This window comes from Peromyscus eremicus, chromosome 1, assembly GCF_949786415.1.
Source record: "Peromyscus eremicus chromosome 1, PerEre_H2_v1, whole genome shotgun sequence".
Taxonomy (NCBI): Eukaryota; Metazoa; Chordata; class Mammalia; order Rodentia; family Cricetidae; genus Peromyscus; species Peromyscus eremicus.
Genome location: NC_081416.1, coordinates 32,816,029 through 32,835,937, shown reverse-complemented (window position 1 = coordinate 32,835,937; position 19,909 = coordinate 32,816,029). Strand labels below are relative to the sequence as shown.

At 42.0% G+C, this 19,909-nt stretch overlaps 1 protein-coding gene across 1 annotated transcript; it reads left to right on the top strand.

The window, feature by feature from the left end:
• The first annotated feature begins 368 nt into the window (after positions 1-368).
• On the top strand, positions 369-18,632 carry Cd274 (CD274 molecule). Its single transcript, XM_059259176.1, has 7 exons — positions 369-465; positions 5,211-5,276; positions 6,200-6,541; positions 11,827-12,111; positions 14,255-14,362; positions 16,602-16,661; positions 17,725-18,632. Exons 2-7 carry the CDS (start codon positions 5,225-5,227, stop codon positions 17,745-17,747), a joined length of 870 nt encoding a protein of 289 aa, XP_059115159.1. The 5' UTR covers positions 369-465; positions 5,211-5,224; the 3' UTR covers positions 17,748-18,632.
• The last annotated feature ends 1,277 nt before the right edge of the window (positions 18,633-19,909 follow it).

Here is a 19,909-nt window from a genome sequence, read left to right as displayed (position 1 = left end):
TTACAAGAAGGATAACGTAAAAGTTTCACTTTCACTTTTAGTTTCGTTTTTTAAAAATAGTGTTTTGTTTTTTGTTTTTTTCTTTTTCACTACAGGGAGTCACTATTGCAGTCCTGGTTGCCCTGGAGCTTGTTTATGTAAACCAGGCTGACCTCCAAATTCACAGAGATGCACCTGCTTCTGTCTCCGGAGTACTGGGATTGAAAGCGTGCGTCACCACGCCGGACTCCAGTTTCGTTCTTCTGTAAACTCAGTATCTTACTCCAAAGTTGACTCTAAAATCGTCATCTAGAAATCCAGTGGGACAGGCTGTTTATGGGGCTCGGCTTCGGTTTCAGAGCCGAAGTGGGCTGGGTTTCCAGAAGAGTGGGCGGGGCCTGCTTATAAGGCTAGGGGACGCGCTGATTTTCTGCCACAAGCCAGGCTGCACCGCCTGCGTGTCATCGCCAGTCTCCCCGCCTACAGGTAGGGAGCGTCTTCTCTCGGAGTCCAGGGACCGGTCGCTTGCAGGGCATATTAGAGCCAGAGTCCTAGAGTCTTTGAGGATAGAGAGAGGAGAAGGCAACCGGGAAACACGATGGGTTAACAGGCAGCGGAGCCTGTTGCCTGGCACAGTTGAGACCTCAGAATCGGCAACCTGTCTGATGATTATGGCACTGTTAGCGTCAATGTCAATTTTGTGTGTGGCTGACTGTGTGTTATGAATACGGTCTTGGGGTAGGTAGCCGGGTCAGAACTTGGTCCCAGCTCAACTTTGATTGTTCACTAGCAATGACTGGGTAAATCATCCCACTTGAAGCATCTCCTGAGGTTCCTTCCTCTGCCAAGATCCAGGACGCTGGAGCCTAAGATTTTTACTCTGTCTGCCCAGAGGACCTAAAGGAATCCTGGAAGAGGAGAAGAACTTAACATAAAAATGCCAAGACATTTCTTAGACACATTGACCTTGGCTATGTCAAAGTTTAGCTTGGGGTTGTCAAAAGTATGGTGTTCTTTTTTTATTTTTAATCTGAATAAATGATTGCAGATGCTTTCCTATGAATTAAATAGCCAGGTTTTGTTTTTATTGCTATGTTCCTTTGTGCTGGATAATTAAAGGGTATCACTCTCCCATTGATGGATGCACAGGTTATTTATAGTGGGTTACTAGCTCAGTCGTTCACTGGTCATCACTATGTGCAACAGTCTGGGTATTTCCTTTAGATAAACTCTTATAGCTACCTAGTTATGTCTGTGTATCTGAAAAACCTTTGTATGGAAAAGAAACTGAAGACGCATTCCAGAAAGTATATGCAGCTGACGGCGACAGTGACTGATAGTATTTAAGGACAGCTTTATACTTTGAAAATATTAGCCTTTTTCAGCTGAACAGCATAGACAGGGGGTCATGGCAGTAGTTACAGTCTGTAAGGTGGGACTGAGATGGAAGGAATTTGGGCACCGGTTTTAGGATCATTTGATAGAATTTGAAAATTTGGTAAAACCTCACTCATATTTTTGAGAAAGAAAGCTCGCATCTGCTTCCCTCCTGCCCTGGGAAGATAGTGAAATAGTGTCCCATGGTGTTCTTCTGGACTTCCCCTGGGACAAACCTATTTCCCCAAGCCACTTCTTCCCCAGTTCACACTTCTTTGCTCGATCTCTGCTCTTAGCTGGGAATTGGTGAAAGGTGGTTACAGTTTCTTGCCTGGGAATTGGTGAAAGGTGGTTACAGTTTCTCACCTGGGAATTAGTGAAAGGTGGTTACAGTTTCTTACCTGGGAATTCATGAAAGGTGGTTACAGTTTCTTGCCTGAAGAAGATGATGCTGTGCTTGTAGACCCACTAAGCGGTGCAGGTTCAGAAGTCAAAGGCCATGCTTATTTACATGGTTCCTGGACTTCCTCTTTTTCTGTCCAACTGCCGACAGCTGCACTCTGAGGGCCAGGGAGGAGAGGATATGATACTGAGTAAAGTGAATATCAGACCTAATCCATCACCTTTCAGTAAGCCTTTATCATACTAAGCTTTCAAAGCAGACTCATAATTAATGGATAAGCATTCCAACCGAGTCTACCGTCAACATTGAGAAATCAGGTAGAGCCCTGTAGTCCTTCGATGGATATCAGATGCCTCGGTATGACTTTCCAGTCCTTGGCTTGGCCATTTCTCCACAGCCTCATTTCAATAACCCCTGTGTCTTTATCCCATCTCATCTCCTTGGGCAGATGACTGGAGAGAAAAATTTTAAATATGTGCCTAATATTAGCTAGAGGATATAATGATTCCTTTCATCTCGCTCTTTTGATAAATGTCCCCCCCCCTTTTTTTTTTAAAGACAGAGTCTCACTATGTAACCCAGGCTGACCTCAAACTCAAAATCCTCCTGCCTCCGCCTCTCAGATGCTGCTGCATCTGCACTTTTCTAACACCAAGGGTTCATAACAGTCAGTAAGAAGCCTGTGACCTTGATGGACAAGATCATTGATCAGATCAGATAATTATCAAGAGCTAAACATTTCTTTAACAAAATTCAAGTTGCATTTTTCAAGAATCAAATTAGGAAAAAAAGTTAATGTCAGCACTGGGTGACGATGTAATGGTACCAATTTTCAGAATGTGTCACAAACTGGGAAAATAGTCTTTCTCTCTTGATCAGCAATTCTCTTCAGGAAGATCTATCTGCCAGGCCTAACCTTGGACCTGGCACACAATAGGTCCTCACCAAACATTGGACAAATACACCAACACTTATAATTCTGAAAAAGGGACAAAAAGAACAAAACAACAACAAAAACCAACACCTAGCAGTAAAGGAGTTAAATATTAAGGGTCCATTAATTACAAGACTTATGGAAATTATGTCAAAATCTTAAACTTTAAAAAAAAATGGATATTAAATATATAGAAGAACTGGGGCTAGAGAGATGGCCCAGGGGTTTAAAGCACTTACTGATCTTCCAGGGGGACACACAGCCATCTGTAACTCCCACTCCAGGGAATCTGATGTCCTGTTTGTGCCTCTGTGGGCACCAGACACACATGTGGTGGTGTACATACGTACAAGCAGGTAAAACACTCCTACACATGAAATAAATCAATCTTAAACATGTAGAGGAAAACTGTCTCTCCACAGGGAAAAAGGCTGAAAGGAAACTATTTACAGACAAGCCCAGAGTGGCCACCGTTTCTCCATCTTGCCACTAGTGGCACTACGGGCCATCTCTGATTCTGCCGTCAGGTGCTGTCCTGTGCTTTGCAGAGAGGTCTTGGCAGCATCCTGGGCCTCCATCTCATCACATCCGTAGCAGCTCTCCTCCTCTCCAAGCAAACTTTGGCAACCAAATCTGTTAGCCAATATTACCAAATGCTCCCTGAAGGAGAGTGGTGCAATGCACTTACATTAGTTTTTGTAACAACAACAAGACATAAAAATAATGTGTTCGTTCTACCTTAGTGAAGATGGGTCCTTCCCATTCAATCACTTAGTCTGTCAAATACTCAGAAGATGGGTGGGTGAGATCTTTCTTTTTTTTAATAATAAAAGTAAAACATTTGTTTATTCACTCATTTGAAAATTGGACACACATATGAAAAATGAAGAAACTATTCATGATTTCATCTCTCTTTCTCTATCTTTCTTTCTTCCTTTAAAAAAGTATAAATGGGTGAGAACTTACCTGTGCTCCCTGTAAAAGTCACATTTCACTGCAGATAATCATGGTCAGGCAGTATCTTCAGACGGGCTTGGGGATTGTTTTAAACCACAAATATACTTTTGCTTTAAATATTGCCCTCCAAGTTCCTTCCTACATCTTTGCAAACTCATTCCCTATGCATGTACTAAATTTTGTCCTTCGTGGTATTTTGAGTATATACAGTTTTATTTAGCCATTAGGCTACATGGGGTGTTTCAAGTCGGAGGCTGTTATTAGTCATTTCATCCGTTATATTTGTGTTTATTTTTCCCCCTGCGGTGAATTTCTAAGATGAGGATAAAGAGATCATGACATACACATTTACAGTTTTAACAGAGACTACCAATTTGATCTTTAAAAAGCTATACAATTTCACATCCTTACCAATGAAACTCAAGAAATCCTGTTTCCATGTATTTCACTAACCCTAACTATGAGGAAGCCCTAAATTTGGAAGAGCAAAAGGTCAGAGATTTTCTCATAAATCTTAGAAAGAACATCCTTTCCTGTGTTTGTATTTATTATTCTCTGAACTATGTGGGACTCCTGCTCATTTTCCGCTTGACCTCTACATAGTTTTCTTACTGAGTTTTAGAGAGCGAATGCCAGCAGCCCTAGTCTTCTGCTTTATACGCCTGTCAAATAGATTGTGTAGAGATACAGAGGTCAGGAAGATGCTAAGAGGGAAGACCGATGTGAAGACCACAGAAGAGAAAAGGTGTTAATGAATAGATTGGCTGGGGTGGAGTACTAACTTTCTTTGACCGCCTTTTTTGGACATCAGTTCCCAGGAAGAACAGCTTCTGTCTACTGTTCAAGGCTCCTCCAGTGCCCAAAACAGTGCCACACTCAAGGAAAGTACACAGCATTTACTGAGTGAATTAGGAAAGCGTCAGCAGAGTGGAGACTAGGACACAGATGGCTATAACCCAGAGAGTAGTGCTGAGACACCCAGACCTTAGGAAATGGGCCACATCGAATTCTCCTCCCTTCCCACTCCCGTTATTGGCATACCCTCTTTACTGGGGAAAAGAGTTATAATTTGAAGGAGGTGACAGGCAGAGGGGAGACTTTAAGGGAGAGGAAGCATTGAAAAGTGAAAGTGAAATTCAGATATTCTTTGCTTTGAAGCTTTACCTAAGGCAGGTTTTACAGATACTTCTCAATGGTGAAAAGCCCGTGGTGCGGCTGGGGGAGTTGGGGAGGTATGTTTTTTCCCTTGGCTTATTTTGAATGTACATTATCGATTTGAGGGGGCTAATAACTCCATTTAAAGATGTTCATCTTCTCATACCAATTTCTCTTCACTTGGTTCTGCATAACTTGGAGTTACGAAATGAAAGTACTGAACTTTCAACTCTGCAGCTGTGTTTCCACACTTACAAAACAGAACTGCTTCAGTTACAGCTAGTTTGTCTGTGTTTCCGTACCGGCTCTTCGGAGTTATTTATATATGAGAGGAACAAATTTACCGGTGTCCCATTGTTCATCTATGTGAATTAAGCCCTACACTTCTGTGTTTCCTGTTTCTAGATAATTCCAGAAACATGAGGACATTTACCATTGTTACATTCGCAGTCTGCTGTGGCTTGCTAAATGGTAAGTCAAATCTTTTCAGTGGGTTCTGTATTTTCAATATTTTAACCATGAGTTAAAAATTAAAGTAATATGTGTGTGTGTGTGTGTGTGTGTGTGTGTGTGTGTGTGTGTGTGATCACATGCATTTGCTAGGCATGTATGTGGAGGTCAAAGGACAACCTTGAACATTGGTCCTCACCTTCTATCTTGTTTGAGACATATCTCTTATTTGTTGTTCATTGCTGAGTACTGCAGGCACTGGCCCCAACCTCCTGGGATTCTCCTGTCTCTACCTCCCATCCCACTGTAGGAGCAGTGAGATTGTGTTTGCAGGCACGTGCTACTGTAGCTGGTTTTTACATATAGGTTCTGGGATTTGCATTTAGGTCCTCATGTTGTACAGCAAGTAGTTTTCTTACTGAGTGATCACCCAGGGCCCTAAAATAGTTTAAAGGCATATACTTTGCTTATTAAAAGCACACTCTAGTTTTCTTTCTTCATAAACAAGTGACTTGTATCATTGTAAAAGATGGAGAAAAAGACAGGAGTCATGGGTGTAATTTAGTAGTGGAACACTCGCTTGGCATGAACAAAGCTCTGGTTCAATATCCCAGCACTGGAAACAAACAAAAGCAAACAAAAAAAAGGGGGGGGAGGTGAATATAAAAATACAGATAATACAAAATTAACGGAGTGTCCATTTCCCATAAATAACAGCTGAAAATTCCCAGGGAAATGGCCTACTGGTAATACTGGTTTCTTCTAGACAAGGCTGGGAATATACTATCTCAGTTGCTTATGTTCTTCCCAATGAAAAAATGTTAAAGAAGAATTTTAGTGTTGATGTGACTCACCAGATGAAGTGATTATAACCTATTACCCATTTTTCAAATGTATTTGGAGGACTTTTCCATCTTCTGAAGGCTGGTCCTCTTTCTTTCCAGCATTTACCATCACGGCTCCCAAGGACTTATATGTGGTAGAGTATGGCAGCAATGTCACGATCGAATGCAGATTCCCAGTAGAGCACCAGCTGGACCTGCTTGCGTTAGTTGTCTACTGGGAAAAGGACGACAAACAAGTTATTCAGTTTGTGGATGGAATGGCGGACCTGACCTTTCAGCACAGTAGCTTCACGGGGAGAGCCTGGCTGCCAAAGGAGCAGCTTCTACAGGGAAATGCTGGGCTTCAGATCACAGATGTGAAACTGCAGGACGCGGGGGTTTACTGTTGCATGATCAGCTATGGTGGAGCAGACTACAAGCGAATCACGCTGAAAGTCAATGGTAAGCATTACTCTGGGTAAGGAAGTCTTGACCTATACTTAAGACATCTCTGTAATGTTGAGAGCTTTTCATTCTTGGAAGTCCACACCTACTTTTTATGGAACAATAGCAGCCTGTTGGTTTGTTATTTATTCATTCATTCTTTCTTTCATTCATTCATATACTCCTCCAAATGAATACTCCTAGCCCCTTGTGTTTGAAAGTAACTTGAGATCCAGTACCAGATAATACACAGTTGTGCATTGCGGCACTGTAAGCTTTCAAAAATTAAATGCCAAGTGTTTGCTTATTATCATAAATGCAACATATATATACTTACAAGAAATTTGGATCTCATGGAAAGGATAGAATCATAATACTCTCCCTCCTCTCTTTAGCACCATCATCCATGGCATGCATATACTATTTGTGTATCCCTGTAGAACCTTTTTATTGGATTTTTTAAAAAAATTCTATCAGGCTTAGCACATTTCCTTCTTTTGAGTATCTCCATACAAAATCCAATACACACACACACACACACACACACACACACACACACACATACATACAACCCACTCTAAGGTTCACATTCAAAAAGACAAGGTTAATCTATAAAGGATGAAAAAAATGATGATGTTGAGAATAGAAGAAGCCATTTTTCCACAGCAATGGTAAAAGCTACGCTCACCAGGCACACACTCATCTCCAGGGCCTGTATCAGGGTTACTTGGGAGGGTTGAGGAGGAACCGCTAGTGTAAGTTCCTGGATAAGGACCCACAAAAAAATGTCATCAGGTCACTTGAGTTCAAGGTTTGGGGTTGGAAGCAGCTAAGGGAAGGAAAACACCTGAACAACCACCCCTGCTTTCAGTGTGGCTTTCACAGAACTGAGAGTCTCACACATCCCAAGCGTGCACACAGACAATCCAGATGCCTGCCAGGACCAGAAATCCCCCAAGGCTCCTGTCTTCACATACTTCCCAAAGCGGCATCCCTCTGCTTTGGAACCCCCTTCTGTGGTCTGCTGAAACCTCTCCCTGGTTGATAGTGAAATGAATTCCGTCTTCCCCAGGCATGCATTTGAGATGATCTGCTGCTGCTTTTTTGTTTCATAGTAAGTGTTTAAATATTTGACTAGAATTAGATAATCTCCTTTGATCTTTGTATTCCTAAACTAGGTTGAAGGTCAATATTAGAAATAGGATAAGTTCACATTTCTCATAAGGGATAAAGATAACTATTACCTAAAAAATTATGTACAGATTAGAAAAAATGTGTCCATTTGATAGTATATTAATGGGTTTCTGATGCTGGATCACTTAAAGCTACCATTGTTTTGAAAATATCACTTGTCTTATAGGCTTTATTTTTATTGTCTTTTACTTATAATTCTTCATTTGTGACATTCATGAAAGATGGGAGGTGGTTGTTCATATGAGCATGTGTTAGTACATCAGCAAATATGAGGCATCTATTCTGTTCCAAGACGGTTAAAGGAATTATGAAGCCTGAAGGCCATGAACAGTCAAGGCTGCTGAACCTGGGATGGGAAAAGAACAATCCTGCAATCAGGAAGAAGGAAACATAGAGTTTAAGTCTCTGTGCCCAGAGGTCTCTCATGGCTTGTTGAGAGTAGCTGACTTTGTGGTGAGGAAGAATGTATTCTAGATTATCTGCTCCACAATATCTTTGATGCAAAAGGAACCTTTTGGAACTGATGGATTCTCCATGGAGGGATCCCTGATGGGGCAAAGCTGATAGCCAAGCAGACTTGAAGGTCTGCTTGTTTAACTATTTTGTTTTCTTTAGACCTTACTACGTTGGAATTCTACTCCCAATTAATCTTGTCATTTGCATGCAGTCAGTGGTTTGGGAGCTTAGCTGGGCTAGACCAAGGATCTGAGCCTTGACTTTGATGGGTGTTGTGGCTCCAATCTGTAATCCCAGCTATTTGGGAGGCTGAGGCAGGAGAATCACAAACTAGGGCCTTGTCTGGGCTATCTATAGCTCGTTCAAGGGTAGCCTGGGCAACCTAGCAGGATCCTGTCTCAAAAAAATTAAAACTAGGAACAGGACTGAGGCCATAGCTCAGTGGCAGAACAGCTGCCCCGCAGGTGTAGGACCCGCGGGTTCAGTCCCTAGCACCTTTAGGAGCTTTCCGTGCAGAGGAAGTAGAACTCCTGAGTCATGTCCTATGCAAATGATTTCACAGCAGTGCTGCCCCGGTTCTCTTCCCATCACTGTGAGAGTGTGGTAATGAAGCTTCCCAGGAGGGAGTTCACTCACTGTGGGATTTTAAAGGTGAAGCATTTCAAAACTGAAATCTTACAGGGTATAGTTTTGTATTAACTCAATTACCATTATCTCTTTGGATGCTATTATACTTTCAAAAGGTTACAGAAGACCCTCAGGCATCTGGCTTTCAATTGAAAAATCTTTAGCTTTAATCACTGAATTTCCTATCAGAGAAAATGAAATGTCCATTTAATATTTCTGGGACCTTAAATGATATTAAGCAGCTGTAAGAAACACTTTAATCCTATATATAAGTGATTAAGGACTGTCATGGCCCACCAGATCCCCAGGCCCTGTTTAAATCAATTCTATGTCATCTGTTCCCATCTAATATGTCTCATGATATCATGTTTATTGTCTCCTTCCTTCTTCTTGAACATAAACTGTAGGCGCAGCAGTTTGGGTCTGTTTTATTGATTGTTGTACCCCTAGGCCTTGACGTATAATGATGTTTCAGTGCAATAAAAAAAGAAAAATATTGTTTGAAGGAATGAATGGTTGTTTCATAAACGATTACCTTAAAATGTTTGCTACATGAACAGGATCAAATATGGGAAAATTTATTTCTAAGACTGTTTGTCATGAGATGTGAGAACTTTCTTAAAATCCACTGAAGTACCGACGAAAAAGGGGGAGAAACAGCTGTGCTCACGGTCCTTCTAGTCTGACCAGTGACAATAGGAACGTTGTCATAGTTAACACTTATGCAACTCCTAATACATGTTAGGCTGTGCACTGGGCTTTTTGCCTATATGAATTCATTTAGTCTTTAAATGACTCTGTCGGGGAAGGACTTCATCATGGCCAGGCTATTTTTTTTCCTACTTACTATCTTTCAAATCTGAATGTGCCTTTCAATAGATGGCATCTTACATCCAATGATATGTAGCATTATTCTTCCCATTTTAAAGTTTTAAAAATTGAGGTCCAAAGAAATAACACAGTTTGCCCAAATTCTACCCAGCTAAAATTATAAAGCCAGGTTCTAAACCTAACTAGCCTGGTTCTAAAATCTATCCCCTTACTAACCATGTTTTGTTGCCTATCTTTGTCCTTCTGGAGTGTGCATTGAGCTGTATTACGGCTTTAAAACTAGCCTGAACTTTTCTTAGTCTTGAACTAGGGAGCAGAGTGTTCTAGATCTACACCAGAGGTTTCAAGGCACACAAAGCACAACTTGCTTGTCTACTCTTTCTGTAAAGCGCTATAAACTTGTATGTGATTATAAAGAATAAATTTGATACCAATACATAGCTTATATCATAAGAAATTGTCATTTTGAAGATCAAAAGAAGATAACTGTCACTGATTTCATACCGTTGGTTCAACCTAACCCACGGTACATTCTTGAAATGGAAAACATAGACGTCCAAAAGGAAAGGTTAATGGAATAAGCAATATTTGTAATGTCATGCCAACTGTGGCAGCATTGGTGTAAGCCATGACGAAATTCATCATTAACAAATGGAGATGTTCGCAATAATCTTCAAGCTTATTTTAGTCAATGCTTTATCATAGCCAACTCAGTATTTGTTTTTAACTTCAGAAAGTGGCTGGTAAAGTCACTGCTGACATTTTGTTTTGCTTTGTGCTGAATTTTTGTTTGTTTGTTTTGCTTTGTGTTAGCCTTATCTTCAAGCCTCCATTTCTTAAAGGAGACTTTTGAATGGGCTCGTTTTTTAAAGAAGGTTAATTCAATTAAAAGTAAACAAGGGGGGATGGGCCTATAGCTCAACTGGTAGAGTGCTTGCCTGCCATGCATAAATTTCTGCTTTAAAATAAGGTGTGGTGGCACACACTTGCCTGGAATTCCAGCACTCAGGAGGTAGAGACAGGTCATCTTTGGATACATAGCAAGTACAAGGCTAGCCTGGTCTACATGAAACTCTTTCTCAAAAACAACAACAACAAAATAGGAGAATTTGAAAAATCCATAGTAACCCAAATATGAATCAACACCCTCCCCCTTCCTGTGGCAGACAGTGAGGTACAGTGAAGCCATCAACATTTATGAGGCATAAATAATTTAACAGGTACTATAGCAAACATGTTAGTAAAAGTTGTAATGCTTCCTTTCTGCGTCTTCACACATGTGCCCATCTTAGAGGTGAATGATGTGGAGGTTAATCAGTTGTGGATGGATCCACTCATTGGTTCAGCATGTTCTTCTAGATGAAGCACTGTTCTCCTTCAATTAATTCCCAGGAAAAATAATAACAGAAAGCAAATAATTCACTCCAAATGTTTTATCATTGACAGTGATTTTAAATGTAAACCTTGAATTTCCCAGAAATATTAAGTCATGTACCATGTGAGGTAGACCCTAGTGTGGTGACATTATTTCATGAAGTGCCCACTTAATGAGGCATAATCAGTGGTTTCATTTTCAATTGTTCTTAAATGTGACAAATACAAGACTGAGGGCTCAAATGCTCATAAAAGACCTTACTTCTGTGTTTTGAAATCATAATTATACCTATTTTATTGGTGGCCATTTGCTTGATTCAAGGGCAACAAAACATCGTGTCATTATTTCAGCCTTGTTTTATCCTAGCTGCTCTGTGTCAAATTTCTGGGAAAATACCGTATTACAAAGCTCTTATTATGTCTTTGGCTGTGGAGTAGGGAGCAAAGTCTCCCTTCTAGGCTCTAAGTGATTATCTAAAACATTGTGAGTAGAACAGTGATTATTGACTAAATAGGTATAGTTTATATTTAGATAGAAAGACCTGTGGTTTCAAGATGACAGTCTATTTAGTTGATACATTTATTCTGAGCACAATAAACACACCAGTGTGGTTATTACAGCAATGTGATTGTTCCTTAAGTCCAAACTTGGCCGAGATTTTGAACAGAAGACCTGAGGCAGACTAGCACACACTCCCTGCTGCCAAAATAGCTAAGCTGGAGGCACAGTTCTAGAAGAACTGGCCCAAGTTGATATTCTTTGTAAGCAGACAACACCTGCGATAGGAGAGAGCCTTGACCTCTTTTTGCTTATGACCTAGCCCCGTACCGCAAAATCAACCACAGAATTTCCATGAATCCAGCCACGTCCGAGCATGAACTAACATGTCAGGCTGAGGGCTACCCAGAAGCTGAAGTCATCTGGACAAACAGTAACCACCAGTCCTTGAGTGGCAAGATTACTGTCACCAGTTCCCAGACAGAGGAGAAACTTTTCAATGTGACCAGCACTCTGAGGATCAACGCAACAGCCAATGATGTTTTCTACTGTACTTTTTGGAGATCACAATCAGAGAAAAACCACACAGCTGAGTTGATCATCCCAGGTAAACTGCTTAACTCTGTCCCTTGTCCCCTAGCCTGATGGCTGTCGATCACAGTCATTCCGTGGTCTGGCTGAGGGCATGAATAAGCAATACTATGTTTACTAAATGTATGCCATTTCCTCGTTTTCTTGCATGTAAGCCATAATGCTACTTAACATTCAGCAAGTATTTATTGAGTATTTACCCATGACAAACTGCGTGTTAGGCATTGAGTATTCATAGATGGGTAAGACAAAAGTCACTGTGCTCCAGGAGAGCAGTTTACAGTTGCGTGTAGGAAACACTCTTGTAGCTGGGGCACCGTGTGGAACATGAAAGAAGGACTCAGCTTATGCTTCAGGAACTGAAGCCTCATCACAGTGGAGCTGCCCTCTTCTCTCCAGGGCTCCTGCAGTAGGAAGCAAATGCATTGACCCTCTCTCTCTTTCAATATGAAGGATCCTTTCCCCCTATATTCCTCCTTAAGGCATTCTCTGATGTTTCAACTCCAGGAAGTCTGCCTTGTGCATAGAACATGAGGCTAATGTCTCTTGGCAACCTACTAGATTTCTGTGTAGTTCACTTTCCCTGTAAGGGTTATAACTCACCGGGCAAGGGTATTGTACGGATAAAATGAGCTGTAGTATATGAAAATTATTTGAGATCCTTGTCTGCATAAGTTCAGCTGCTTTTTAAACCTGTTACCTTACAGAAATAGGTGAGATGGAAGACAGTCAGATGAAAGGCTCCGAGCATTATGAGGATATAAATCCATAGGTATTCTAAGGAGAGTTACTTTTGCCTCCATCTATCCCCCAATGTACATCAACAGTAGTGCTCAAGGAAGTTTAGAGAAAATAAATAAAACTTCACAGAAAAGTCAACTAATACGGAAATTCAGCCCAGGATGGGCTTAGAACCAGAAAGAGTAAACTAGCTTGGAAAACAAAGAAGACATTCTAACTGGAGTTGGACTCTCTCATAAAAGCTGTATTACTGGCTTCCTGTCATTAAATGCTCGTCTATGAGGCTGGAAATGTAGCTCAGTTGGGAGAGCACTAGTCTAGCATCCACAAAGAGCTGAGACCCAGCACCACGTAAACCTGGTGATGTAGGGCTCACCTGTAATCCAAACACTTGGGTGGTGGAAGCAAGAGGATCAGAAGTTCAAAGTCATCCTCAGCTACATAGCAAGTTCAAGGCCAGCATGGATTACAAGAGACTGCCTCAAAAGCAAAACAAGCGTCATCATAATAAAACCACAAAAAGCCATGGTTTTATGGCTATTTATTCGTGGGGCATCCTGGAGTAACTTACTTAGCCACTCTGTCTTCTGGTCTGTAACTTGGGTTTGTTTCTTTTTTTTAAAGAAATACTTGGTAGGTCTAACATAATGTTATTTCGAAATGCAAATCAAATATATGTGAACAGGCTTTCTAAACTGTGTAATTAAGTATTGTGGACCTCAGTATTTAACTCCCAGTGGGGCCAAATAGGAACTGACTTATGACAAGAGATGGGAGTTGGCAATCCCAAAGCATCCTTGTGCCGTGAGACCCATCTTTCACAAAACTTAGACAGAGACACTGGCAAGAGAAGCCAGTAACTAGAATGTTCAGAGAGTTTCAAACATGGAAGAAGAAAGAACATGCATTGGACCCTCATCATGCCCACAGGTGTGGGAGGTAGAAGCCGTTGAGCAGTGCCCAGTGGTCTGCCATGTTCTAGAGTGGGCCTTCCATGCCATGTTGGCTGATAGCATGTATATTAAAGGGTGCACAAGGAACTTTCTTCACTGAGGTCACCATTTAATATTGCAGTCACTTTCTGTGGCACTGCACTAAACATGTCACAGACAGCCTCACAGGAAATTCGTAGCATTTCCCTTTTATAGGCCACTTAAAGGACGTTGGCATTTCCAAAGCTGATCCGCAGGAGTAGAATTCAGTCTGTTTCATGTGTGCAAGGCTCGAGTTCTTACTTCTCTGTGCTTCTTCCAGTTCCTTTGGAGACCCATCTCGTCCTCCCAGACCTTAACTGGCCGTTATCTTTTAGCAATTAAGATTACCCTAAAACCAAACTAGGTTTCAAGAATGACCGTTCTCCTGACTATTTCCCATCAAAACTTTATCTTTAGTCGGCATCTTTTGATTTTGTTTTTCAGATCCTCCTGCAGAATTTCTCCCGAATAAGAGGACTCATTGGGTCCTTCTGGGGTCGTTCCTGTTGCTCCTTGTTGCAGCCATAGTCCTCTTCTGCTTAAGGAAACAAGGTATCTCCTTCACTGCTGTGGTCTCTGTGCCGCCCGTGGGGAAGTGCACGAAGGTCTTCCTACCATGATATTGAGTAGGTAGTGCCAGAGATGGTACCTACCAAGAGTTGATAAGGGCAGCCCCTCATCACAGGGAGCTGTCTGACCCGACAGGCTAGCAGAGCCTCCCTGGGAAACTTGGCCTGAAGGTGTTGCCTTTCGCTTTCCAGGGCTCACTTTCAGTTCTACACAAAGTAAGGTTTAGCTGTGATTCCGGTGAGCCAGGGTGCTAAGTCTTCCTTCAGTCCTGCTCATATTGCCATTCTGCAACACCTCCTACCTGGGAGTGTGGCATTGAACCGTGTGGTATTTTGGAAGGGTATGAGTTGGACAAGGGCTTAGGGAAGCTAAATGACTGAGCTTCCAAGGTGGCACTGCGGGGTCCAGGGTTCAGTAGTTTACAGTAAAGCTGGGCAGCGCTGCTGTGTGTAATCTGGAGCTGAGGTGTAGGACGACGGTAGCAGTGGAGGTCGAAGAAGACAGTCATAAGGTTTCTTTTTACATACAAATAACCACAGACTTTGCAGAGACCACAATGCCTGTTGGTCTCAGCTGAATTCAAGCCACACATTCCTTGCAATATCTTTTTTTTTTTTTGGTTTTTTTTTTTGGTTTTTTTCGAGACAGGGTTTCTCTGTGTAGCTTTGCGCCTTTCTTGGAACTCACTTGGTAGTCCAGGCTGGCCTCGAACTCACAGAGATCCGCCTGCCTCTGCCTCCCGAGTGCTGGGATTAAAGGTGTGCGCCACCACCGCCCGGCTCCTTGCAATATCTTATTGAGCTGAGTTCTGGGTACCCTAAGTAGGAAAACATTTCTGTCTAAAAATCTCTACCACAAAGCATTTTTTTGCAAGATTTCTGGAGGCAAAAATATGACATAGTGTTTTAAATAATTTTCATATATTTATTTCAGTATTTGCTCATAAGAATGATTAAAATCTAGGAAAATGAGTACATTCAAATAATGTCTTCCTGTTGTAAGATGACTTAGAGTAAACCTTTCCCTCAATGCTTTGAAATGTGTCCCAAGAGAGCCAGAGATGTATGGACTTGTCTGAAGCCAAAGAGGGAAGTAGAATATGGAAGGGAAGTCCATCTTCAGGGAGGAATTCCCCTCTACCCTTTCTGTGGGTAGGTCTATGGGGAAAGCGATGTAACTGAGGGGATAGTAACCAGCTGTTTCCAAAGAACAGGCCCTGACCAGAACCAAGAGGGTTTTCAGGATGTGAGATCAAGTTTGAGTGACATATCTGGACTGGAATTAGACTTGACCTTGCACAAGGAAGTGTTGCCAAATTGAGTCTAGAAGGATTGGTTGAGAATGAGAATGGCAGAGAGACAGTAGGTAATAAAGTAGCTCAGGATGTCAGCCATCTCTGAGGGAAGGATGAAAAACAAAGAAGACAATCTGAGAGAGAGAGAGAGAGAGAGAGAGAGAGAGAGAGAGAGAGAGAGAGAGAGAGAGAGGAGAGGATGAAAGTATGTATCCTAAATTGTTGAATAATACACTCTGGGGTTTGGCACATGGAATAAGGAAGTTCGTGGACTAAAAGTCTGATGATTAAGGATTAAGCAGCGTCTCATAGAAACCTTGAATTGATACTTGAGTCACTTTTACAATCAACATGAATGTTTAATTGCTCAAGAACAAAAATTCCAGCATGCTGAGGTCAAACCATCTGACAAAGGGCAAAATGGCAGCCCTGAGAGAAGCTCACGGGCCCCTTTTAAGCAAGATGAGGGGAATTCCACTGTGATTAAGTACACTTTGAAGTGATTGCGTATAGAGCCTTACTGGTACAGGAATCACTTTATGATTGGCTCATGACATCTGGTCAGCAACTGTGGCTGCAGTATCAGGGGTCTGTCTGCTGTGTCAGGGGCCTGTTTGATTGAAAATAGCAAGAACAGTTCTTGCTTATGGCCAGGTAGGACCCTGATTGGCTACCAGACTGGACGTACTTCCTAAGGGTCTGATTGAAGCCAGATAAGAGTCAACATAGGATGGTGGGGTAATATGGGGCAGAGGTCTTAGCAAACTGGCCCCTAGGGAAAAACAACAACAACAACAACAACAACAACAAAAAACAAAAAAAAAAAAAACCAGCTGGCCCTGTTAGGGTCAGTCCTGTTATAAGAGGGGACGGCCACTTCAGTAGTGTTGTGCTCTGTGGAATTAAGATGAATTTCTTCTTATTTAGTGAGAAGTCTAGATGTGGGAAAATGTGGCACCGAAGATACAAATTCAAAAAACCAAAATGGTAAGTGTGACTCATAGAAGGGTCGGGAAAGCTGAAGGGAAAGAGGGGTGAATCAGCCTAGCAGCGTCCTGCAAGACTGTGGTTCCCATGCTCTGTAGGCTGAGGCAGGGGGATAATGAGTTGCCAGCTAGCTGAACCACATAGCAAAAAAACAAAAACAAAACAAAAAGAAGAGAAAAGAAGAGAAGGCTATTATAACAAATCTACTAGTCGTGCTCTGCCCTCCTTCCAAAGGAGGCTGTGAGGACTGCTGGTTCCTCCACCTCACAACTCCCACAGTTGAGGGAATTCTGGGATGGCCCTGCAGAGTAAAGACTGGCCAGCAGCCTTATCTGATGATTTGGGGAGCAAGAAGGAGAGGGGTGCTTCTGTCTAAGCTGCTGCTGCTGCTGCTACGGCTGTGCCTGCGCTGTAGCCCTACAACCAGGGTCAGTGCTGAGTTAGATGAATGTGTAACTAAACAAATGATTCTGCTGCCGTGTGGTTAGTTGTTAAATGTTTTGTGTGTGGGATGTGGTATTTCATTTCATCATCCTGCCCCCAAACACTCATATAAATATAAGAATCATCTCTATTTTATAGTAGAGAAACAGAGCTGGAAAGATAAAAGAAGGTGTGTAAGAACACACATCCTTACCATGGGCTTTTGCTCTCAAACTATGTGCTTCAATTCATTCTGCTACTAGTGTCTATATAAGAGTAGAAAGCCCTCACCCAGCCAACTGCACTAAATTTTTAAGTAAGTTATATTAAGTTTTCTAATTCATTTTACTGTTGTTAGAACCCAGATCTAACACTAAGCCCAGGATTAAAGTGCTCTAATGAACTTGTGCAGACCCAGGTAGGTTCCCTCATATGCATTACCATTTATGCTGTTGAATCACTTAGCTTGAATCAGGTTATCCATCATGCAAATGTAGTCAGACATAGAATTTGTCTCTGTCTTATTGCAACATTATTATATGACCTAGCAAATGTCTAATTTATTTCTCTTGCATATCTTCATACATTTCCCCCACACTCCCTGCCCCTGTGAAATGACTATACCATCATCACTCTCCAGATACACAGTTCGAAGAAACGTAAGCAGCACAGAAGCTTCTGATCTTCAAGGTGGGATTGCCAGTCTGTGGTCTGTGAACGAAGGGGCCCTTGGGATGTGGGTCCAAGGACTCAAAATGGAACCTGGGAAGAGAAGAGAACAAAGAAAGAAAGTGTTGGAAGGGGAGCCTGGGACAAAGGACATTTCTGCAGGAGACAGCAATACGCATGTTGTCCATCAATCATCTTGGGAAAGCGGGTTGAGAATCCCCGACCTAACATCTTGTCCTTGCAGAATCACGCTTTTCCTCCACTCAGTGCCTGGATGAGAGACAGAGAGTCACAAGTGTTGACGTATGAGTGTTTTCTATTTATTTTGAGTCTGTGTGTGCTTGTCGTGGGAGTGTGGTTGTGATTGATGCATTCTAAAGACATAATAGATGTTACAATGTAGTCACCAAACTCAACTGCTTCTTATCATCTTGTCCACGGGCAGAAAAGCATGTGCATTTGTGAGGTGCTTGGTGTCCTCTGTAGCTACTGGTACAAGTGGGACACATGGGGGACACAAGATTGCTTTGCTAGGGCTCTTGTGGCGTGACTTGAATAATCTTTATTCTCAGTCCTCGAGGCTCCGTGGCAGTAGTTGTTCTGTGTAAGTATCAGCTCTGCAAGTGTCTGAGACTACACTTGACAATCTCATTTCATCTCCATAGCAACCCTCATGGTAACTTCTATTATATTCACTTCAGAACCCAAGAAGCTGAGCAATTCAGTAACTTGCCCACCAATTTCTGTCCTTCAGCCACTGTCCTCTTAGGCTACAATTTGTAGCTAAGAAATGAATTCAAAAGCTGCTTATTAAGTAGCATTGCATATCACACCGTGCCTCATGCACCATGCTGGCCCTTGAGTGTAGAGATGCAAGCCAGAGCATACGCATGTTCAATAGTCAAAGCAATGTTCATTAACAAGGAATCTATATTGGAAAGACTCTGGAAAGACTCCTTGTCTAAATTGTATTTACTCCTAATTTGTTTTCTCTGCCATGCAATCTCATGTCCTCCATGTAATATCCAGTACTGTTTAGAAGTTCTTCTTTACTTTTCTATCTAAATGATACTGAGGGTTGGGGAGACAGCTCAGTTGCAAAATACTTTCCTCACAAGTATGAAGCCCCGAGTGTGTTCCCCAGAACCCACCTAAAGAAACAGTTGGCTATGTCTACATGCTTTTGATCCCAGCACTGGGAAGGCAGAGATAGACAATCCCTAGCTCTCGTCCCCTAATCTGCCTAGCCTGCTTCATAAACTCCAGGCATGTGTGAGCTGATATCTCAAAAAATGTTGAAGACAGTGTCTGAGAAATGATGCCTCCACACATACACATGCACCACACATGCGTGCACCCTCAGGCAGATGAACACACATACAATCTAAATACAGGTCAACAGGGAGCTGACTCAGAGTGGTCCCTAAGACACACAAAACAAAACAACTCTAAAAACATGTCAACAGGGAGCTGACTCAGAGTAGTCCCTAAGACAAACAAAACAAAACAACTCTAAATACAAGTCAACAGGGAGTTGACTCAGAGTGGTCCCTAAGACAAACAAAACAAAACAACTCTATTCCATCACCCTAGCCATGCTATTCCCTTCCCAGAAGCAACTGCTAGTGTTTTTTGCACATATATTTTCCCAAAGACAGTTAATATGTAGAAATATATGTTAAAGTATCTGTATTTTTTTGAATGGTAGCTCACAGTGCATTTGCTGTACACTTTGCCTTTTTTATTTAATGTATTGGTCCTTATGCAGCTGCTGGAACTTATTTAAAGGCCCAAGAAGAGAACTGCCTCATTTCTAGATTTTCCTTCCCATCCCTCCAGGAGCTTCTTACACGGTTTAGGCCAGGCACTGTGTCTGCTCTCTGTACCTGTACAATACCATGGAGCAATTCCTTACTCACTGGCCAAGTTTGGGTTTGGCTGATTTTGTATCTGCTCAAAGGGAGACCTTGAGTCCCCAGGGTATACTGAGTCAACCCAATACCAAGGGGCAGCCTTATTCGTAACTCAATACAGAAGCACATCTGGAGCGGTGTCTTCATGGTTGTTTTTCCTCCACTTCTTTTCCCAAATGCAGATGCTCCATCTGCTTATTCCAGGTTCTCCCAGAACATTCCAGCATTGCTCCTTGACTGCTG

Excerpts from the sequence above, each read along its gene's own strand:
- Cd274 (XM_059259176.1), top strand. The coding sequence starts at position 5,225 with ATGAGGACATTTACCATTGTTACATTCGCAGTCTGCTGTGGCTTGCTA. Across the intron at positions 6,542-11,826 it reads AATCACGCTGAAAGTCAATG|CCCCGTACCGCAAAATCAAC; the intron begins GTAAGCATTACT and ends CTTATGACCTAG. Across the intron at positions 12,112-14,254 it reads AGCTGAGTTGATCATCCCAG|ATCCTCCTGCAGAATTTCTC; the intron begins GTAAACTGCTTA and ends TTTGTTTTTCAG.